Genomic DNA, 20654 nt, shown 5'->3' on the forward strand with positions numbered 1-20654 from the left:
CACAGTGAATGTAAATGTCGGCCAAGTGAGCTCCAGGAAAATCTTGGATGAACATGGATCCTGACAAACTCCAAGACACCCTCAGTCAAAAAAGACTGCTTCAAGGAAGGCATGAAAGGGTGGTGGGGGGGGGGGGGGGGGGGGGGGATGTTGAATTGGCACTGGGAATGAAAGGTCCTATTTGGAGCGTGTCCTTGGTGGAATTAATTATGATGCTTACTTTGCTCGAGTTTTAATTAACAGCAGCTAGTGTATGGACCAAGTGAACCATCTAATGAGGAGTGTCTGGAGAGCGGGTATCTCTGCTCAGAGCGGGTCGAGAACACACTCTGGAACTCTGCGTTTTAACGCGGCCAAGAAAAAGTGACGGCAGACGGATTGAAGATCATTATTCCTCATCTTCTTTTTTCCAATCCGAGGAAGTTTCCAGTGTTTGTCGATTTAACCTACTTCTCCGACAACAAACAAAAGCTTCTTTCAGCAGCTTAAACAGCAAAAGTCTCAAATGCCTTCTGCCCAAAGTTATCTTAACAAGATCCTAACACACACACAGACACACAAAGCCATTTTCCTCATTGTTGCACAATCCAATTTGGTTCCGAGTTGTTTAATGAGAAGGTTTACTGTGCACCAGGCAGCAGTGTGTGGCTCTGAAAACAAGAAGCTCTCTCTCTCTCTTTATTTGTTACCGTCTGACACTGTGGTTACAAAGAGAAGGTTTGAAATCCTCCATGAACCTCACAAGAACACAACCGCTTATCCACCTGCAGCTGTTTCACACAACGTGGATGGTTATGTCACAGCCGGCGCTGGGTAAGTACTCCAGTGACAGACTTACAGCGGAAAGCCACTGATTTACACATGGAGATGGGTTATTTGTCACCGGGAGCCGCCGGCTCCCCTGCTGGAAAAAAACAGATGTGGAGAATCTGCTGCAGCTCGAGAGGAGAGAAAATCCCTTAAATCACAAAACACCCGGGAGTTCGAGCTCCGGAGGTGAACGCTTCCAGCACAGTGCTCGAGTTTCAAACTGGTGGCACGAGGCAGGTGACGTCTGAAAAAAAACACGATCCGATTTGATTTTAGCAAAAAGTCGAATCCAGGGAGTTGATTTTGGAATAAAATATTATTGTTCTCAAAAGACAACAAAAAAATAGCTCAAGTATTTAAAGGACTAATTTGACATTTTTATGAGCTCCTGTATTTTGGCATAAACCCTGGAAGCAGGGGAAAGTTAGACATGCTAGTTTATATAACTTCGATATCTTTGCAGAGGCACAATTAGTAGTTTCTTTACCAAACTAAGCTTTTACACAGCAAACATATCTCACAACCCAAAGATTCTTTCAGGTTGTTTTAGTTTTAGTCTTTATTTACTTTCAGTGCAAATCAATCACTTTCAGCTTTGTTCTATATTGAAGTTTCTGTTTATGGAAGGACAGCGTCTGTTTTAAAGCTGCCTGTCTGTTTGTCCTGTGGTGATGAAGTGAATTACTCATTCTTCTCTCAAGATACAGCACAGATTGTAATGGAGTTTTTTCAGAACCAAACTGTAGAGGTAACTTTTACACATTCAGCTGTGAACAGACACATGTAGAATGCTGTTTCTTTCTAAACTTAATTATTCAATTTATCAATTGATTCAGTTTTTTAAATAATTTGTTTGTATTTGCTGCAAGTATGTATTTAGTTTAACTCAAGTACTATTCTAAATATAAAAGTTTTACTTGTGAGTATCATGTCGTTGTAATAACTTTTATTTCAAGTTCTAAACACAACGACCAAATGCTGGGCACGACTGTATTGATGTTCATTTGCTGATTTAAAGAAGTGATGAGGAAGTGAAGGCTGCAGCACAGCCATCAGACTGGAATCATAAAGGAAATAAACTTGTTTCTCACGGTGCCTCTTCATCTAAGAAATATTTCCTCCAGCACTAAAGTGACATTGGGCTCTTCAAATCTGAAAACAGGATCCTCATCATGTCTGACATTGATTTTTCTAGGGATACTTTCAACGACGTGGAGATCTTGAAATCTTCTCTTGCACCAAACGTGGGCAGCGGCACAATGAGCCTGATTTCAGGGATTTAAACCTCAGAGTGGAAAAACCCCTTTAGATTCATTATGGCGTCGTAATTCATCTGCAGCAACGCCGTTCAGCTCCATCCCCAAAACCGACTGAGGGGAAAATGTAACTCCAGACTAGGTTCATTTCATCTTATCTTTAAACGGCTGCAGCACCAGTGGCTCAGGGGCCTGGACGGGGGGCGGGGCTTCTGTCAAGACGGTGCGAAGAGAGAACACATTCTTAACAGGATCTTTCCAGTATCCCTCCATCTCCCGTCTGAACCGTGGGATTTGAACCCAGGGCAGGTGAGTCTGGTGTGTCTTCATGGTTACATCATCGGCCTCCACAACCTCGTCCTCCTCCCTTTGTGACGCCCCAGATCTCGGCTCGCTCTCAAACTCGCAGACACAGACAAACATGAGGCCTCGCTGCCTTAAAGGGATAGTTCACCCCAAAAATTAGATTAATAAACTCATTATCCACTCACTACTTTGCCAATGGAGGGGGGTCCAGGGGCCGGGGCTTGGATGACACCACAGGAGGAATATGGAGGAGTGTTGTGTTTTTTCTTCTGTTGTTTTTTTACGTTTGAAGAATCGATCCCCAGCTACTTCAATCGTATCGGATTTGGCTGCAACGCTGTTCACCCCTGAAACTCCAGAAGTGTTTCCACCAGCATAGTGGTGAGTACATAGTGAGTGAATTTCATTTTTGGGTGAACTATCCCTTTAATAGATGCAGGGAAACACATATTTATATTCACAACGATTTTGAAAACACGCTTTAATATAAAACCCTCTGATTTGATTTAGTGGTTGAACTTTTTAAAATTCCACAAGGTATTTGCGTAGGCATGACACTGGGCCAGTTTATATAAAAAATAAATAAAGAAAAAGAGCACTCCTGGCCTGCAGAATGAAAGAATCCACACCCCGTGCCCAGTGGGGCCAGTTGAAAAGGGCAGCCAAACAACTTGTGGTATTACCGCCGCTGGAGGAGAGGCGGCATTAAGTCCAGTTGTGAGGCGCTGTGGTTGAGCGCTGCCCTTTCTCGACTGGTCAAAGCAAGTGGTATGGAGAGTGGAGTGGGACCCTGCGGTTGTCAGGCTCGTCACAGCCGGCGCCGCACAGACCAAAATATCTGTGCTTTTATGTGTGTGTCTGTGTGCTGCCCCCCCCCCCCTGCCACTCTATAGCTGTCCACCCTGACGCCTGCCCGAGTGCAGGAGGAGGCCTCCCTAGAGGCACGAACAATAACCCCCCCTTCCGTCAACTTCCAAATGCCATTTACAGTGATGTCCACGGCCGGGATGAACGACAGCAGAGATATGAGGATAGAAAGGAGAAGGGGGGGGGGGGGGGGGGAACAGGAAACAGCATTGTGAATAAGAGGCTAAGCCAGATAAGAGAGGACAGAAAGACGAGGCTCTTTGCTCATTTTTCAGAGTTGTGCTTTCTCCCCGAGCCCTTGGAGTCATCTCCGGGAAATAGCCTTCATTTTTAAAACGGGAATTAGGGCCTGCTGCCTCTCTCTAAGATCGTGGCCTAATGTGGGCCAGCCTGTGGGAGGAGGCCGGGGAGAGAGTGATGACACAGATAATAACGGGAAACACTCTCACCACTGTATTAATACATATTAAAATCAACCTGCCAACGGGAGGGCCCCGCTTCTCACTGGATCACTCACACACACACACACACACACACACACACACACACACACACACACACACACACACACACACACACACGATAGACCAAGCAGCATTAATAATGTAGAGTGTAAGTGAGAGAACACTGTGTAAAGGTCGGGGCCGACTGAGAGGAGAGCAACATGACTTGTGAGTTAATAGGTCAGTGGTTATACTGGTGCATCCTCCCTCTTGAATGAAGCAAGGTGATTCGGACCTGCCCCCTAAATAAATATCTATGAGGCCGATCGAGCCAGAGACATCGATGCAGAAAGAAAGAAAAGATCCAAGGGTAGAAGACAAGTTGAAGAACGAGGACACGGGATGAACTCAAATAGCTCCTTTAATGGAACTTTTCATTTTTCTTGATTTTGGCACCTCTGTGGACGGAAGCATCTCACCAGTTGTAAAAACCTCTAGACAACATGTGCGTTTGTGTTCTGGCAGATGTGAGTGAGTTCAGGACACAACCAGGAAAACACTGCAGCTCCCTTTAGATTGTTTTTACTGCAATGAAATAACATGAGACAAAGACCGTGTCAGTTTACGTCCTCTTGTTAGATCACCGTCTCTCTCTCTCTGCTCCAAATGCAAACTCAACATATTCGCATAAAAATAGATACAATATGAACCCATTTGACAAAATACACAATCTGAAATCTATCAGTATTAGAGGTGACATAACAACTGAATATTAAATACATTTATACAGGGGCCCAAAACCTCACACACTCATAGATCAGTTCCCTAAACATCAAAACAACAAATCATTTTCAAAATATCTCAAAACGATAAAGAAAGAGAACAGACTCCTGGATCCGCCCCCTGAAGCGCATACGCACAGTTATTTTTGTGTTGTCTTATTTACAAACAAACAACAAACAAAGGGTGAAAACATGGTGGAGGTAATACCTAACGCTGGAGTGAAATCCTGCTGCTTTCATTCATTCTTCTTTCACGGCTGTAAACAGGTTTTTTTTTAATGTGAAAAAAAAAGAAGCCAATTGACTCTGTTCCCATTGCCAGGGGAGGAGTTTTCCTTTTTTGTTTCATTTTCTATGTTCAATGTCACAAACGCGCTGGAGCCGTTTAGGAGCCATTTCGGAGCCAAAGCCTTAAAGTTAAATGAGGTCACATCATCGCACAGGAACGACAGAAGAATAAGAAATTGGCAGGTTCACCCGAGTGTCATGTTCAGAAAACCTGTGTCTGCTGCAGAGTCATTGAACCCGAGAGTGAAAGCCAGGCGTTACAGGGTGGAGGAGTGAGCATCCATTTCTACACCCGATGCAAGAAATGAAGGAGCTGGAACACGGAGCCTAAGAAGCCACTTAGCAGCGAGAACGACCAGGAAGATAGAGAAAGACTAAATGACAGACATTTTTGGCATTTAGCCTCCCTTCAAACCGGGCCACCTTTTCACTAAATGACCACAAAAGGTGACGCCGTGCTGGCTCCAAATACACAAACTCACACCGGCACACATCCATCCCAACCCCCCCCGCACGCACACACACACAGGCTCACAGAGTGAAGGAGGCCAAGACGAGAGATCAAGGCAGCGCAAATTAAAAGTGCTCTAATTAGCCAAACTGTCACTCTCCTGCGCTGGCAGCCATATTGGAGTCGTGCCTGGAGACCTACCTGCACTTTTTAACCGGCCCTCGGAGCAGGGACACACACACTGCTCGGCAGCTACACACACACACCGCGTGGCAGCAACACACACCGCGTGGCAGGAACACACACCGCGTGGCAGTGAGGATTAGAGGCAGCGGCTGTCGAGAATTACACGAGCCAGGCGTTAATCGCGCGGCAGCTCCAGAGTGTAAAAGTGAACGGGGAGAGATGTGTTAATGGAGCCGCTCCGTCATCAGAGGTGTAAACTTTGCCCGGGTGCAGCTCCCTCCAAATTTGTTCTCCGGGCCTGACACCAGATCTGAAACTGCATAAGTGCACCATTAAACTCGACTGGTTGTTAAGCCAGAAAGGGAGCATTAGGCTGGAAAAATATCCACCATGTCAAAGGAATAAATCTGACAGGTATTTACTTCAAAGTGCTTGATTTAGAAGATGGGACGGGGGGGGGTTCGTCTGTGTTGGGTCACACACTGAAAGATGGTCGACATGAAAGGTCAAAAGTGAAGCCAAAGGGTCACGACTGCCACCTGGTGGCCGGCTGCAGAATGGGTCGTGAACATCGTCTTCTTCATGAAATAAATGTTTCTCACAGGTTTCTCTCATTTGAGGTAGTTTCTATTCACACAGATGTTTGTAGGAGCTCGTTTCTGTGAAGTTTGGTTTTAATTAGTTATTTGATTCAATAAAAATGTGATGAAGTGTCTTGATTGACAGGTGAGACAGACTCACGATTGGCCTCACGGTGCTGAGCTTCCTGCGCGAGTGGAAACGGCCAGAGGGAGAGCTAAGTGACAAAGGTAGAGACAGGAAAGAGAGAGGGATGAGAGATGAAAGAAAGAAGTGACAGGTCCTCTCTCTGTGTCCCATAAGCCTCCCTGGTTCCTGGCTAAGACGCCTCTGTAGTGGGGACGTCTCTTCACTGGCAAATATTTCTCCTCTGTGAAAAATAAAAAGCTTGAAGAGGAAGTTCTAAATGCCACTCCTGTACTTTCTCATAAATTAAACATGCTTGAGAAATTGCTTTTAAAGATTCAGCGCCGCCTCAAAAATGATTTCTGCAGCGTATTCTCTTTAAAACACGCTTTTCAAAATCGATTGTTTGACGCGTGATGAGGACCGGGCCCTTTCTCTGGACAGGTGAAAATATGATGTATGCTGCAGAGTTATGAAGCTAAAGCGTTGGCATTCTCCACCTGGCTCCACCACCTCATTTAAAGTTAATGAGAAATCAGGACGTCTGCTAATTGTTTTGGACTGAGAGATGATGGGCTGATGAAATAAAGATAAAGGAATGAATAAAAGAGGGGGAAGAAGCGGGGAGAGCAGGAAGGGAGCGAGGCAGGAGGACAATCGAGGGTTTGACAGGTAATGAAAGGCAGGAATGGAAATAACTTGGAAGACGGCTGAAAGGAGAAGGTCTGAGTATTTCTTCGTTGTGGGCAGAGTTCACAGCCACAGAAGTTTAACAGGAGGATGAATCCGTTTCGGTTTTGTTTCTCACTGAGGAACCAACACTTAAATCTCCATGTAATGAAAATCCTTTATTTTATTACTCGAGTATCAGGTTATTCTCTCTGACTAAATGGAGCCAACCATGAGTGAAATCCACTGCAGGACAATATGTAAAGAAATGATTGACGATAAACACACGGCCACTTTTCCCATGTACAATAAAGCTGTGTCTGAAAAAGAATATACACTTTTGACGTAAAAAATTAAAGTTGAATCACAATCTTTAAATGTGGGAATGATATAAATGTTATATATTGACTCAGAGATACAATGGCAACCTTTCCAGCGGTTGTTCCAGGATGTGTCACGCTTCTCACCAAGTTTCAGCTGTAAGGATGAGGAGGACAGATTATAAACACAGAGAGGATTCACACTTTATTAGGATTTAGACAGAAAACAACCCTGTGTTATAAAAAACACCCGGGACCATATTGCTGGGGAGGTGCTGCTTCAGGTCTTGGGGATAAAAGAAATAAGAAGTGCTTATATTTGATGGCTCCAATAGTTGGAAGGTTTATCAGACACTAAAACACGGTAACAAGACAATTAACACATTTCCTGTGCTTCCTCCAAACCAACATCACCGAGATAAACACTGGAAATATGACAATTATGCTCGTGAAATGAATTTAAAAGGAAATTAAAATCAAACACGCTGACTCTAACACCCGACCGGTCAAAGGAATGTCTGCAGATGATGTGTTGCATTGTGGGCAAAGCTGAGATTCAAATAACTGTTTGACCAGAGGACCCTACGTTGGTTATTGAATTTCCAGACACCCTCTACACCGGCGTCCACCACTCCATTATCAGACTGAGCTGCACCCCCCCCCCCCGTGACCACTGGTCGCTCGCCCGTGAACTCGCCAGTATCTCGTCCACATGACACCGTTCTCTGATAAAGACTTTTCTTATTTTCTCACCGGAGGCCTATGAACTGCACTTAGCTCAGCTGCTCACCTGGGACTGAGCCTTCAGAGAGCTCACCAGAGCCGCTCCACCTGACGGCACAAACAACCGGGGGGCCGTGGTATTGTCTCGACTCATTTTGGAGGAAGAGCAGGAGAAGTTACCAAAGAGTCGGTCTTCAGCAGCAGCCAGTCAGAGAAAAGCTTTATTGATTACCATTTCAATTGAAGCTTTAAAACAGGAGGAGAGGATACAGTAGTTTAATTGGACGGGGGACGGGGGGGGGGGGGGGGGGGGGCGGGGTTATAAAGCCAAAGAGCATCTGACACTCCTGAAGCAGAGAATTGTATGTGACACGTCTGAATGGGATTCACAGCTCATCGGAAATCCTCTGGAATATGACACGTAGCTGCCGGGCTGTGCAGGAGACGTGTTGTGTTGTCGAAATGAGAGAGCGAGAGGACAACAAAAGAGAGAGACAGAGGACAGGGGGTGAAAAGCCCTGTATGTTTCCTCATGAGACATATGGCTGCCCCAGCTGGAGCGCTTACATTGCTGCTTTGATAAGTGGCTTTACTCTCGGTCCACTTCCTTTCGTTTCTCGGTTTTATTGGATTGCTCCCTTGCTCCCCTCTTCACCCCCCCCCCCCCCCCCTCATCTTTATTTCTGCCATTTCTCTTTATTGCTGCCAGGAAATTCAGTTGAGTTGTCTCGTGCTTGTACTAACACAAACACACACGCAGGCACGATCGTTAACCAAATTCTACACAGGCATTATTCATCGTTCATTACAATGACATTAACATCCGAGGAACTATTTCTGGGTTTTAAATCCTTTTCCCAGTGAATTTTAAAAGAGTTTCCGCGATTATAAAAAACATTGAAGCTTCCCGTGTGGGTGCTTTCTTTGTCCTGTCCCAGGTTCAGGAGACACCGGTGTCTAGTAACATCTTTTATGACGGCGTTGAGCAGGGGAGCAACATGAGTCTATTGTACAACAGCCTGCAATAAAACATTTAAATATATTTTATAATAAAGTTAGTCTGTTCCAAAAGAAAGACCCTGTTTGAAATAATAACATGAAATTTAGTTGGAATCAAATCAGACACAACCTACATAACTTAGGCCTAAATTAAAGTGTTGTTTCTGAACATCAACATCTCACTTGAATGACTAAGTGAGTCTGCTTCGTTGTGATGATCTCACTGTAATGCAGTTGTGTTTCTGATGGTATAATATTATACTTAATCGCCCTCTGGTCTTGAGCAGCAGCATGGGTCATAAAACCTGCCTCCTCCATGTTAGTAGATGGGACAAGGACTATATCAGAAAGTTAAATATTTTTTTTCTCAAAGATTCTCTCTGTCTCTTTAGAGAGTTTTTAGTCTTAGAGTGTTAGTTTGGTTATTTGATAATATAAAAAGTGTAAAAAGGTTTAATTGACGATGACTCTGACTCGCGATTAGTCGACCAAGTGATTCAGCAGTACTTCAAAATGGCAGCTCCAAATAACGTCAAAAGTTTAAGATGGCGGTTTCTGTATGTGGTATTCTTAAGCTTTGTTTATGTACTCTAGGATGTGGAGACACGTCGGCCGCTTCAGCTTCAGAGTCTATGATTACAGTCAGCACACACTTTTTTGTCCAGTTTTCTCCATTTTGTGTCAAACAGAACAAATGTTAACACTCTCACTTGGATCACACAGCACAGTCTGCTACACTTTCACACTTTAAACTGTGTGAAATTTGGTGACATTATTAAGAGATCAAATATTGACTGTTTTCTCACCAATGTTCAAACAGAAGTGTGAAATTTGAGTGCGGTCAGAAGTCAACAAGCTTTTCTCTGATCTCTAAATTGTTTCACACTCTACTTACGATTGCTTCTAACACAAGGAGAGGCGAGAGACAAGTATGACACAATATCTACACACATACACACAACTGATATTGATGAAAACTTGTTTATAAAGGAATAAAGGAAGAATAATAATTCATTGCATTCATGTTTTCTACTTGTCTGTAGACTGGCTTAGACTAGTTGTAGCCCTACAAATCTGTGTAGGACACAAAATGCCGAAGAATGAGTCAACAAAGACGCAAAAAAAAACACACTAAATAAATTCCCGCAGAAACACTCGATCACACATCTCTATAAAAACATCCTCCAAATCCAAACATCACTGGCTTTTGTGTCATTTTCACAGTTCTGTCAAAAAAAAGTATATTTAAAAGATCAATTGTTTAATACAGCACTAACAGGGATAAAAAGTTGTTTTCTTAGACTTTCAATGTAACATTTAAGTTCTTCCACAAAAAGACCTAAACCAAACCATCCAAATACCAGAGCTATTTAGAAATATGGACATTTATTGAGAGATTTGGTAAATTTCCTTATAGACAATGAAAAATACAGATTAGATTAAAACCAAAGTGAATTTTCATCTCACTGGTCTCTGGCCCCATGTCTGAGATGGTGCCAGGTCACTTCAGATGGTGGTTTGTCTGCTGAACAGGTCGAGGGTCACCGCAGAGAGGAAAGCCGGGATGCTCTTCTGGTGATGCAGGTGAAGCGCCACCATCTCTCCCAGAGTCTTGGAGAACTCGGTCTCCATGAGCTGCATGCTTCCGTTGGGGCCCTGCACACAGAAACACAATAACATTAACACACATGCAATACAAAAAAGACAACACACAATATTGAATAATAAGACCTGGCTTCTTCCACTACATCCATCTCCGGGGAGAAACTTTCAAAGTGAAGTGAGATCATTTTAAAGTTGTTATTGTCTACCGGGGATACGTCAAGAGTGTGTGTGTGTGCATTGTGTGTGTGTGTGTTTGTGTGTGTGTGTGAGTGCATTCACAGCAGGGTGAAGGTGTCTAAATCTGTGTGGATTAATTAAAAGGAATGAGGAGCAGCTCTGGGCGGTGGAGTGAAGGAGAGAGGGATGAGGGAAACCAGGGATAAAGTAATTAAAGCATCGCAGGCGGGGGGGAAGGTAGCGAGGAACCGAGTCCCACGGCATGCTGGGAAGATATAGAGACATCCGAGGAAATGTCGGGTGTCCATGTGTGGAGGGAACACAGATCATTGTTTGACAATTTTATCATGTGAAGGCTCATAAAATCTGATAAAGAAGTGAAGGGACAACACTGAGGAAAAAATATCAAGATAAATGAGAGAGCGGGAGACGAAAAGGGGAACGGGGTTTGGAGAAGAAAGACTTAACACTGTAATACATCATTTAACACATGAACACTGACTGAAGGTCCAACCTTGAAAATGTCATATAATAAAGCCTGATTGTTGACTCTACTGGATCTCAGCAGTAGCAGCGGAGTCACTGGTATGTTTCAGTTTGATGCAAGTGCAACAAAAAAAAGAGAAAGTGAATCCCACTAGATAAACTAATTAGTGTGCTTCCTCACACACAACAGGCGGAGGTGAACTCAGCGGTTCACTTCTGTGTGATCAGCCCCACATCTCTGATGGGTGAGAGGAGACGGTAACTGAACTAATGACATTCGCTAGCTGACTGCACAATGCTAAACCGAGGCTAAATGCAGCATGGAGGGCGCCTGGGGGACGGAGAGAAAAGATTGGCTTCCTACTTCACTGTTCTTCAGGGACACGTAGAGAACGCCATTAGTTTAAATCTAGCACGCTGTAATGTAGGTTTAAATGATATTCAGCAGAAAAGGGGGCTGAGGACAACCCTTGTCACCAGAGAACTGCATGTATGTGAAAATTGGGCCTAAGTGACAGGTGAGAACACTTGTGTGAACATGTACACAACATGGACACAGTGATAAGGGCCTTTTCTGGTTCATTATGAAACTCTGGTGGGACAAATAAGATGACAGGTCATTAAAGGAAAATACAGAGGGAAGATGCCACAAAACAGCTGGATGTGTTATGGTTATGTGGTTAGAGCCTTAGACCACCAGACTAAATGTATATCCTTGTCTCTCTTTGGGTTATTATCAACAAGTTAACAACTACAAAATGGTGTTATTAAAACATCCTCCGCTTTAGATGGATTCATAGTGAGATGGTTGAAAACATCTTCTCGCACAAGGCTGTGTTAGTGTTTTCCCTTCATAATTGAAAGAGTCGCGATTAATGGACCAAGTCAAAGGACTGAGGATTCAGCCTCGAGCAATATGGATATGTGTACCAACATGACTTCAGTGCACAAACTAACAAAATCCAACCAGACACACTCAGCACAGAGAACCAGCTCATGCACGCACATTAAGTCCATTTACAACAAGGAGACAAGTGTCTATTTAGACAGGTGTCTGCTGAACAATGTCTGTTAGGACATCACACAATCTCCTGGATCTGGTCACGTTAGAATTAATCTTATTTCAACGGCCTGGACACTGAAGGGAGGGGCTCCAATAGGTTGTAATCACACCATCTTTCACCTGATTGCTTCTCAGCTAACCGCCTCTCTCTGTGGCTTCTCTTCCCCGACACTCCCTGGTGTTTTCCTTCCCCTGCACGTCTGTCTGAAAGCTCTGCCATATCCTCGGGGGGCTGTTCCCTTCACATGCTCACACACCAACGAGTGTGCACATGGATCCAGAAACCGCGGGAGCTCGGGGAACATGGAACACACATACATCAAGGAAGAGCAATGACACCAGTTACCATGGAGACATGGAGTTGTCTGTAACACCTTCTGCCAAAGTTTGTCGTCAGCGCAGACTGTGTGTGTGAGTGGGCGTGTGTTTGTGTGTGTGTTTGTGTGTGTGTGAAAGAGACACCGTGGACGAGCTCATGAACGCCCGTGGAAGCTGAGGACGCCCACAGTGAGTCACAAGGGAAAACTGAGATAACAACCTTGAGAAGTGACACGGTAATCAGGAGTATATACTTTTATGATCTGTGTGTTGTTAGTTGTTGGTGTCTTCCTCACTGAGGCCTTACATCTATTAAACTGCAGGGTTCAAAGTCGTTAATTGACCGACCAGAAGTCTGCAGCCATGCTGGGGGAGCCTCGACCTATGCCCAGCAGGGCCTGGAGCTGAATGCTAACATACAAGTTAACCTATGACAATGCCATGACACCATTAGTGGAGCCAAGACTCTAACATCTGGTAATTAGCTCTGAACACAGAGGCTGATGAGGGTGCAGTGACTTCAGCTAGAATCTGGTCAAATAAAAACGCTCTATACCAAATTACAGGGCGGTCAATTCAATACATGTGGGTTGTTATTAGTTAGGGTGGAAGAGGTGGACCATGCACCCAACCAGCTCAGTCAATAAACTGTGGGATGAATTGGATTTAAATGTCAAAGACCTGACGAAACAAACAGCACACACTCTATTCCTGAAAAGACATTTCAACCGTGGAGGTTCTTCCCTGTGTGGAAGGGACTGAAATCAAAATAACGAATGACAGCTTCAGAACTTAATCATCTGGTGACACTTGATGTGCAAAGCCTTCACACAATCATCCCACACGCTGAAGGTTGTGATTCAGCTCCTCGTCTTTTTCTACCAGCGCTCCTCTTCGTCCAAACGGAGCGCCTTTCTGGTTTCTCTGTATAATTATCTTTTCTTTCAAACACATCATTATCTCCAGTCGAGAGTTTACTGCCATCAGCAGTCGTATGGCAGCAAATTCAGACCAAACATCGATGTAGACATGAATGTTTATGGAGATTCTTCTGAACTATGGATTTTTCTGAATATGCTTTTTTCATTTTTGAGGTAGATCAATATCAGAGTGTCAAGGTGAGCTTTGAATATGTTTTTTTACAGTAATTGAAGCTGTCACACACTTACTGCTTAAATAACATGTTTTTGTTGAAAGTATAAAATATGCCCCAATGTGGTAAAAAGCTTGAATTCTTCTACTAAAGACACAAAATGGAGTTCAGAAATGTGTTAGTTTGTATTGAGATGATCATTCTTCAATCAGAGATGATCTATCTTTTACACTCAAACTCAATCAACTTATTAAATAACCAGGTTACTCTTAAATTGAACTTAATTGAATGCACAAATATCAGCATACAATTTGATATAATTAATGAAAAATAAGAAATGGAAATTAGCATGCTTGCTGTGGCCGTACCTGACTGTCACTCAGAATCTAATTTTAACCAAATTGGCTAATCTGCCTATTGGAACATTTTGCGCTTCTGTTTTGCGGGTTGGGCAGATGTTTTAATCCAAATAGACAAAGAACAAAGGGACAACACAGAGCCTTTGAAGAACAAATCAATAAGACAAAGTGAAGCAAATGTAAATGTTCATAGCAAGTGCTAGTAAGGCTTGTTAAGTGGTTAGAGGTGTTAGGAGAGCAGGTGCTCTCTGGAGAGAGGAGTCTTCAAGAGGTTCTTGATAATAGAGGGACACCCCTGCTCTGATAGCATTTGGAAGCTTGTTCCACCATCGAGGATCCAACAGTCTGAGCTCTGATTGCTTTGAGTCGAGGGAGGGCACACATCTGTGCAGGCAGGGCACACATCTCCTCCCAGCGTACAGATGGAGTGGTTCCGCCATTTCAACTCGTTAGCACTGTTAAGGTCTGACTTACTCACCCATCAGTAGTTTGTGATTAAAATTAATCATCTTGTTTTATTTGATGGTTCCTCTAAAAAGTTTTATAGTAGGATGAAAGTCCTTTTCTTATTGTAATAAGAGAATTCTTAATTTTCCTTTTTACGTGCCCCACAGGGTCACATGTTCAGCATTGCTTGTTAAATGTTTTTTTTTTATTTCTTTTATCTCGCTTTTTCAAAAGATGTTTAAAGAAGGTCAGGGGATTTTTTTTTGTTATCATCATCTTTATTCAAATACTGACCTTATCAATGGTTACTTGCATATTCTCACATCCCTTAGAAGTATTTCAAACAATGTTTGACCTTTATAGAAAACAACTAGACTCTATTTACATAGAACTGGATTGAGGATTCCCCTCATCAAGCAGCTGGATGCAGATTTCATAATTTCCTCCTCCAGACACAAGAAAACTTCACCAACCAGGGGTAAGAACCCAAACTTACACAAAATGAAAGAAGGAGCGGCATCTACAATGGAGAGAAGTGCTATCTGATTCATCCCCTCTTTTCACATGTTCATCCAATTAAAGGAAATCAATACTTTCTGGCTTGGGATGCAGGGTGGGGTTTGAGAGTGACCTCATCCAACCGAGGAGCTGCATGCTGCCTGAATGACAATCACACACCTCCCCCGATGCAGACAGGGTCAAAGAGAAGGTGCACACCCACGGCCTGAGACAGTTTAGACAGTAACACATGTAAGATGAAAGAGAAACAAATAATAGAGGCCTTTGTTTCCCTTCAAACGTAGTGACGGCATCATTTCTCTATACGCAGTTAAAAAGGCTTAATGGCTTGCCCAGGCTGGCAGTTCTACTTTTAGTTGACGGCAACCACACACTTCAAGCCCATGAACCCCATCAAACACTTGAAGGTTGGGAACATAAAAGAAACTGATGAGTTTATAAAGGTAGCTCGCACTAAGGCAGAGAGAGAGAGTTGGACCATTTAGCAACTCAATCACCACTCAGTCAGTTGACGGTGGCAGAGACATTGAAAAGGCAACAATATTCCAGCAAGGACATGAACCCACACTATTCTACCAGGATGTAAATACCTCCCTTCACACGCACAAAAAAAAACAATGACACATGTGGTTGGCCTTATGAAGAAAGACATCTGAGCGCCAACTAGTTTTTTTCAATGCCAGAATATATTTCTTCTTTTGAAGAATGGAACAAGTATTACCAAATACACCCAATTTTCCTTGAGTCAAAAAAAGATTTCTTAAAATCTAAAAAGTGATTGGTACCTTTATGTACCTTTCCATAAAGTCAGACCGTGGTTTCTTCAAAGCCTCGATCAGACGTCTGCACTCACAAGACAGGCTTATAATTATTCAATAGAAAATTCTCTCTAAGTTTATTTTCTCCTTGCAGAGTCTCTCCTGACGGCAGAGCTTAATGAAAGCTTTACTGTCCTGAGAGACACGACATGCTGCTCTGCACAGGTCTTCTGCAGCTGCACTGTGTGTTGATATGACCGATGGCTCTATGTTGAGGTGGTGACATGCAGTTCACAGATCAGTTGACCTCGGTCTCTGCTCTCCACCACTAATGAAGAGCCCTTTATTCTCTGTCTTGTTCTCTCCCATCACTGCTGCATAGATTTCTATCCAATTCATGTCAGTGCAGTGACAGAGGGGAATTGGAAAAAATATAAAAATAATTCAATTCTCATTTACACCTTTGCCTCGAACCAGATTCCACCTTTACCCCCCTCTGCTCCTGCCAACCCATGAATACATTAATTATTAACACACTCAAATCACCGTCCCACCAAAAGCAGCATCATAGACAATGAACAATTCCATGAGACGGCAGAGCTGCTGATTGGTGGGGCTGAAAAAAAGCAGAAGGCACATTAATTGAATAATCAGAAATATGCAGATGAATAGCTTTCAATTTAAATGCAGATTTTGGCATTTTTCTGCGGCTGGGAGGAGGAAGACAGAACGAGAGCGAGAGCGAGAGAGAGAGAGAGAGAGAGAGAGAGAGAGAGAGGCAGAAACACGGAGGAGAACTTCTCCAAAGAATAAATCCACAGCTATTCCATCAATAATTATATTCTAATGAGCTTTTTGTTTAAAATGTTGTTCATGTGTCTGAGGGTTAAGTAACTAATGACTATATACTGTACGTCTGCCACAGTGGGACAATCAGCACCTTACGGAACAACTGTGATCGCTCCGATTCACACATGCATAAATACATAAAACATTGAATTAGTTACAGTTGTGAGAATCAGACTCCTTCATATACACACATGCAAAAACTTTCTACACTGTTGTGAACTTTTTCCGAAGAGTTTGAAGAATAATTGCAATTGGCATAGATGACTTGAAATAATTCAATGATGAAATAAAACTAGAACGCAGGAGGTTTTGATCCCCACCCGTCCATTAGTTTGTTGATTGGTTGGTTTCCTTCTTTGAATGATCGTCAATGCTCTTGTTGAATTGCGCTTGCGCTGCTGTTGTAAACCCTCAAATTTCCCCACTGTGGGACTATTTAAGGATTCTGATTATGATTCTGATTCTGATAGGATTAGCCAAAAAATACTCAACATATTGCGACAACATTTTTGTGAACAGATGGGACTAGATCTCCAGCACAGACAACAACAAATGTCCCTTTGATCAGTCCCCTTAATATTGATTTAGGGGAATAATATGCATTATTCCCTGTGCAATTGATTGTGCAATGTTCAGGCAAGTGGATGGATTCCAGTTTGTCTGGATCAGTGCCAAAATGTAATGGGTTCTGTTTCGGCCAACGTTTCATCCTTCCATCAAGTTTTGTGGAAAACAGCAGTTCTGTGTAATCAGGCTGAAAATCCAACCAACCAACCAACGGACGGGGGCGACTACCTTCCTGTTCGAGGAAATAACTGTTAAATCCAATGCTCCTCATGTTCCTTTTTCATCAATTGTTCTTTTTTCACTGAACACGGAAAATTTTACATATGCAAGCATACTCTGCCCTAGGCAGCAAGGGGGGGGGGGGGGGGCACCTTTGACAGGTGACTGACAGGTCATTAAACAGCTAGCTCGACTTGAGATGAACAAGATGTAATGACCCCTGTGTAGTATTAAACTAAGCCTGGAACTTACAGAAGAAGAAAGGTCTATCGGGCGGAATATTTCCCCATTAAAACTCCAAGCAAGAAAGAGAAGAGGTACTTATATGCAGTGTGAATTTCAGCCAGAACCCAGAACTGAACATTATATGCACTGTGCATGTCAGACAGGACTGAAAACCAAACAGATTGGGCTGGTGAACAAGATCCAGTCGGTGGAATTTTAAGAAGCTAATCAACAGGCGAGTTCTTTCCCAAATAAACTGAATTGGCAGTGACAACGTGTTTGTTAATTCATTGTTGCAGATTTGGCGAGACGTGTAATGCTGCAAGTTGGGTTCGCAAAACTATAATATATCCCCCTCTTTGTCTCACACACACACACAAAAAAACACACACACACAATCCTGCTCAGACTTCGCTTGGTCATTCTTTCATTCATTTTCTAAATGTAACACAAACTTGTCCTATAGTTCTCAGGTAAACTGACCTTCTATCGACATTTAGCTTAAGAGAACTTACCACAGTAAGGTTTAACATGTCAAAGCTAATCTGGTCTTTATGGTCCAAGGTTATTAAAAGCTCCCCAGGTTCATTTAAAAAACAGTTTATGGGAACAGCAATTAAGTGTTAACGTCACAGTGCAAACGAGGATGTAGGTGAGGTCTATAATTAATCATGTTTATATTGAAAGCACAATTAAAAAAAGGGTGAAATGTACAAACAGCGGGAGACACAATTTTTAATTACAAGTTTACTTTATTAACAATGGCTTAATAAGGTTGCATTAGGGGGGGCATACTAATTTGAGGGCAGCCGAGAGTTGTATGAATTTGTAGTATGGTCAGTTGTTATGAGGAAAGTTGTCATTAGAGTTGACAAAGTTGAAGATCGCAGATAAAATATTGTTTACAACTTGTTAACTAGAGATATGAACTTTTTCCTGCGAGACAAGTTGATATTTATTCCGACTATTATCAAACTGAAAAACGATCGACAGCTATGACTGCATCAATGTACAGATAGAAAATTAATTTCCATCATAACCATTACTGATAACTTGGGACGTCACCTGCCAGCTCTCTATTTGTCCTGCCTGCTCCTTAGAGCCTTTAACACCATGCACAAGGAAGACAGCCTTGTAATTGGTGCAGGTTTTATAGTGTTATTTTCGTATTACTTCTTTTTATTATCATTTGTTAAAGTAATTTGTTGATTTTATCGCGCTTTTGCTTTCACCAAGGAAAACAAATCTTTGATCCACATTTTTAAAACCAAGAACTTAACCGACAATGTGCACTTTAAACTATTTCACCTTAAAAGGAAACAACAGAGTGTAGCTCACTTATCGTGTTCCCAGAGATAAATACTAAGAAGACCTCTAAAGAACATTGAGACTAATCCAGGGACTCCGAATCGATTCCAGAGATCAGGGCTGATAGCGAGCCCTATCTGTCAGTACACACCCCCAACAGACCCCTCATCTGTATATAATATGCCAGTATTATTGTTAAACACCAAACTCAACATGTCAATAGCAAAACATTGGACTGACGGAGCCGAGTATTAAATGAACTTGAAGACAACACTACTGGTCTTCTTCTCAGGACTATCCATGACCTCAGGTGGACGTGCGAGTGGTTCTGATGTATCATGATACCAAGGAGACAACAGGCATATGTTCTCAGCATTGACCAGAGGAGTTAGTGATGGCGACAAGTGCAGAAGGACACACACACGCACACGCGCGCACACACACACAGCCTCAGGGCGAGCGGGACAGGAAACTGTCAGGAGACATCACACTCAACATCCTCTTCTTTCTCTGGGACTTCAACTGCAAGATTTCTCTCCCAAGCTTTAAGTACACAAAGTCATATCCAGTTAATTTATTCACTCTTGTATTCCCAACAGCCCTTGTGCTTTCTGTTTATTAGTGCTTCGCTCGTGTTTATCTTGGTAGCTATCAGCGATATATCAGCGAGGGTTTTGTTTCACTCAGAGAGCCAAGTGAAATTCAGTCCCATCCAGCCTTGTTGCCTTTCCAAAAATATTTCAAAACACCCACTCGAGGATCCTCTTTTGTTTCACATTCATTTTATCGCTCTCAACTCTGACTTCTGCTCACACACACGAGCTCGTGCAGGTGGGGTTTAGGGAGGGGATCTTAATAGTATCTCAGTATTAATAAAAGACCGGTTTTGCCCGGGGAAATGTAGGAGACAAATAGGGAGTGCACATAAATATCCATCCACAATCTCACAAGTAATAGTTCAGCAATATCTTGATTTTTCTATAATTGCATTGTCCTGGTGTCTGAATAATGACCTTGTCTAATCAGACTAAAAATAGGTGAGCCACCGTGCTACAGTCAGAGAAGGATCTTCCAAGAATGACAAGTGTTAGCCCATTATTCCTGAATGAAGCCCGACACATAACTGTGGTAAATAAAAACCCAGAAATAGGCCGTACATGTTGAATGGAAATTGAAGGGGGCATTTTCAAAGTGGTACTATGAATCTTTTTCATTTAACCAACATGCCAACATTTTTGAATCCTGATTAAGGGCTTTCCACTGAGTATCACACAAGTGTTATTATAAAGTTATGATTCGATCTCATTGGAGATTCTTTATCAATTATGCAAATGAGAGATGGTGGCTTTTTCAATTTTTTTTCCAGATAATTAACTTGCCGACATCAAATCAAAACTCTGGTTGTCTATGTGGCTTGTTGTTATCGATGGGTCAGTACCTCTAAGGATGAATATTCGCGCCATCGAGAGTAAGCCCTTATGTTAATTGGATTTCCCATTTGTAACTAAATCTATGGCTCTCATTGAACTGTGCACTTAAGTTTTTACCACTTCTAAATATCACATAACTAAATTAGTTGTTCTAATAATTTTTATTCCACTTTTAATCTTGCCTCACCATGGTATTATCAGCCTTTAGGTCTGAATTCAGTGACTTGTTTCATCCTACAACATAAGGTTTAGTAGGTTAATTATGGCATGTGATTTAAATACGTATTTAATGTTATCCAGCGTGTGTCTGGTCCAAGATACATAGTTCAAATATCAACTCTAGAGAGAGCTGCTGCTTACTGATCATAACATTTTTTCCTCAACCTCTCTTTCAACATAGATTCTCTGCTCAGTCAACATTTAAAA

The 20654-nt window shown here is 42.5% G+C and overlaps 1 protein-coding gene across 2 annotated transcripts in view; it reads right to left on the minus strand.

Annotated features, from left to right (window-relative positions):
* Positions 1–9767: 9767 nt before the first annotated feature.
* Positions 9768–20654, minus strand: part of mad1l1 (mitotic arrest deficient 1 like 1) — a 52087-nt gene continuing 41200 nt past the window's right edge. Inside the window, exons 18-19 of one of the 2 annotated variants that reach the window (XM_062388527.1) lie at positions 16090–16132; positions 9768–10461 (exon numbers count right to left, since the gene is read on the minus strand). In XM_062388527.1, coding sequence (XP_062244511.1) covers positions 10307–10461; positions 16090–16132 — 198 coding nt within the window. In that variant the 3' untranslated portion in view covers positions 9768–10306. The remainder of the gene's footprint in view (positions 10462–16089; positions 16133–20654) is intronic. The other variant, XM_062388528.1, reaches the window with a different exon arrangement.

The sequence above is a fragment of the Platichthys flesus genome, chromosome 5 (genome assembly GCF_949316205.1).
Source record: "Platichthys flesus chromosome 5, fPlaFle2.1, whole genome shotgun sequence".
NCBI classification, from domain to species: Eukaryota; Metazoa; Chordata; class Actinopteri; order Pleuronectiformes; family Pleuronectidae; genus Platichthys; species Platichthys flesus.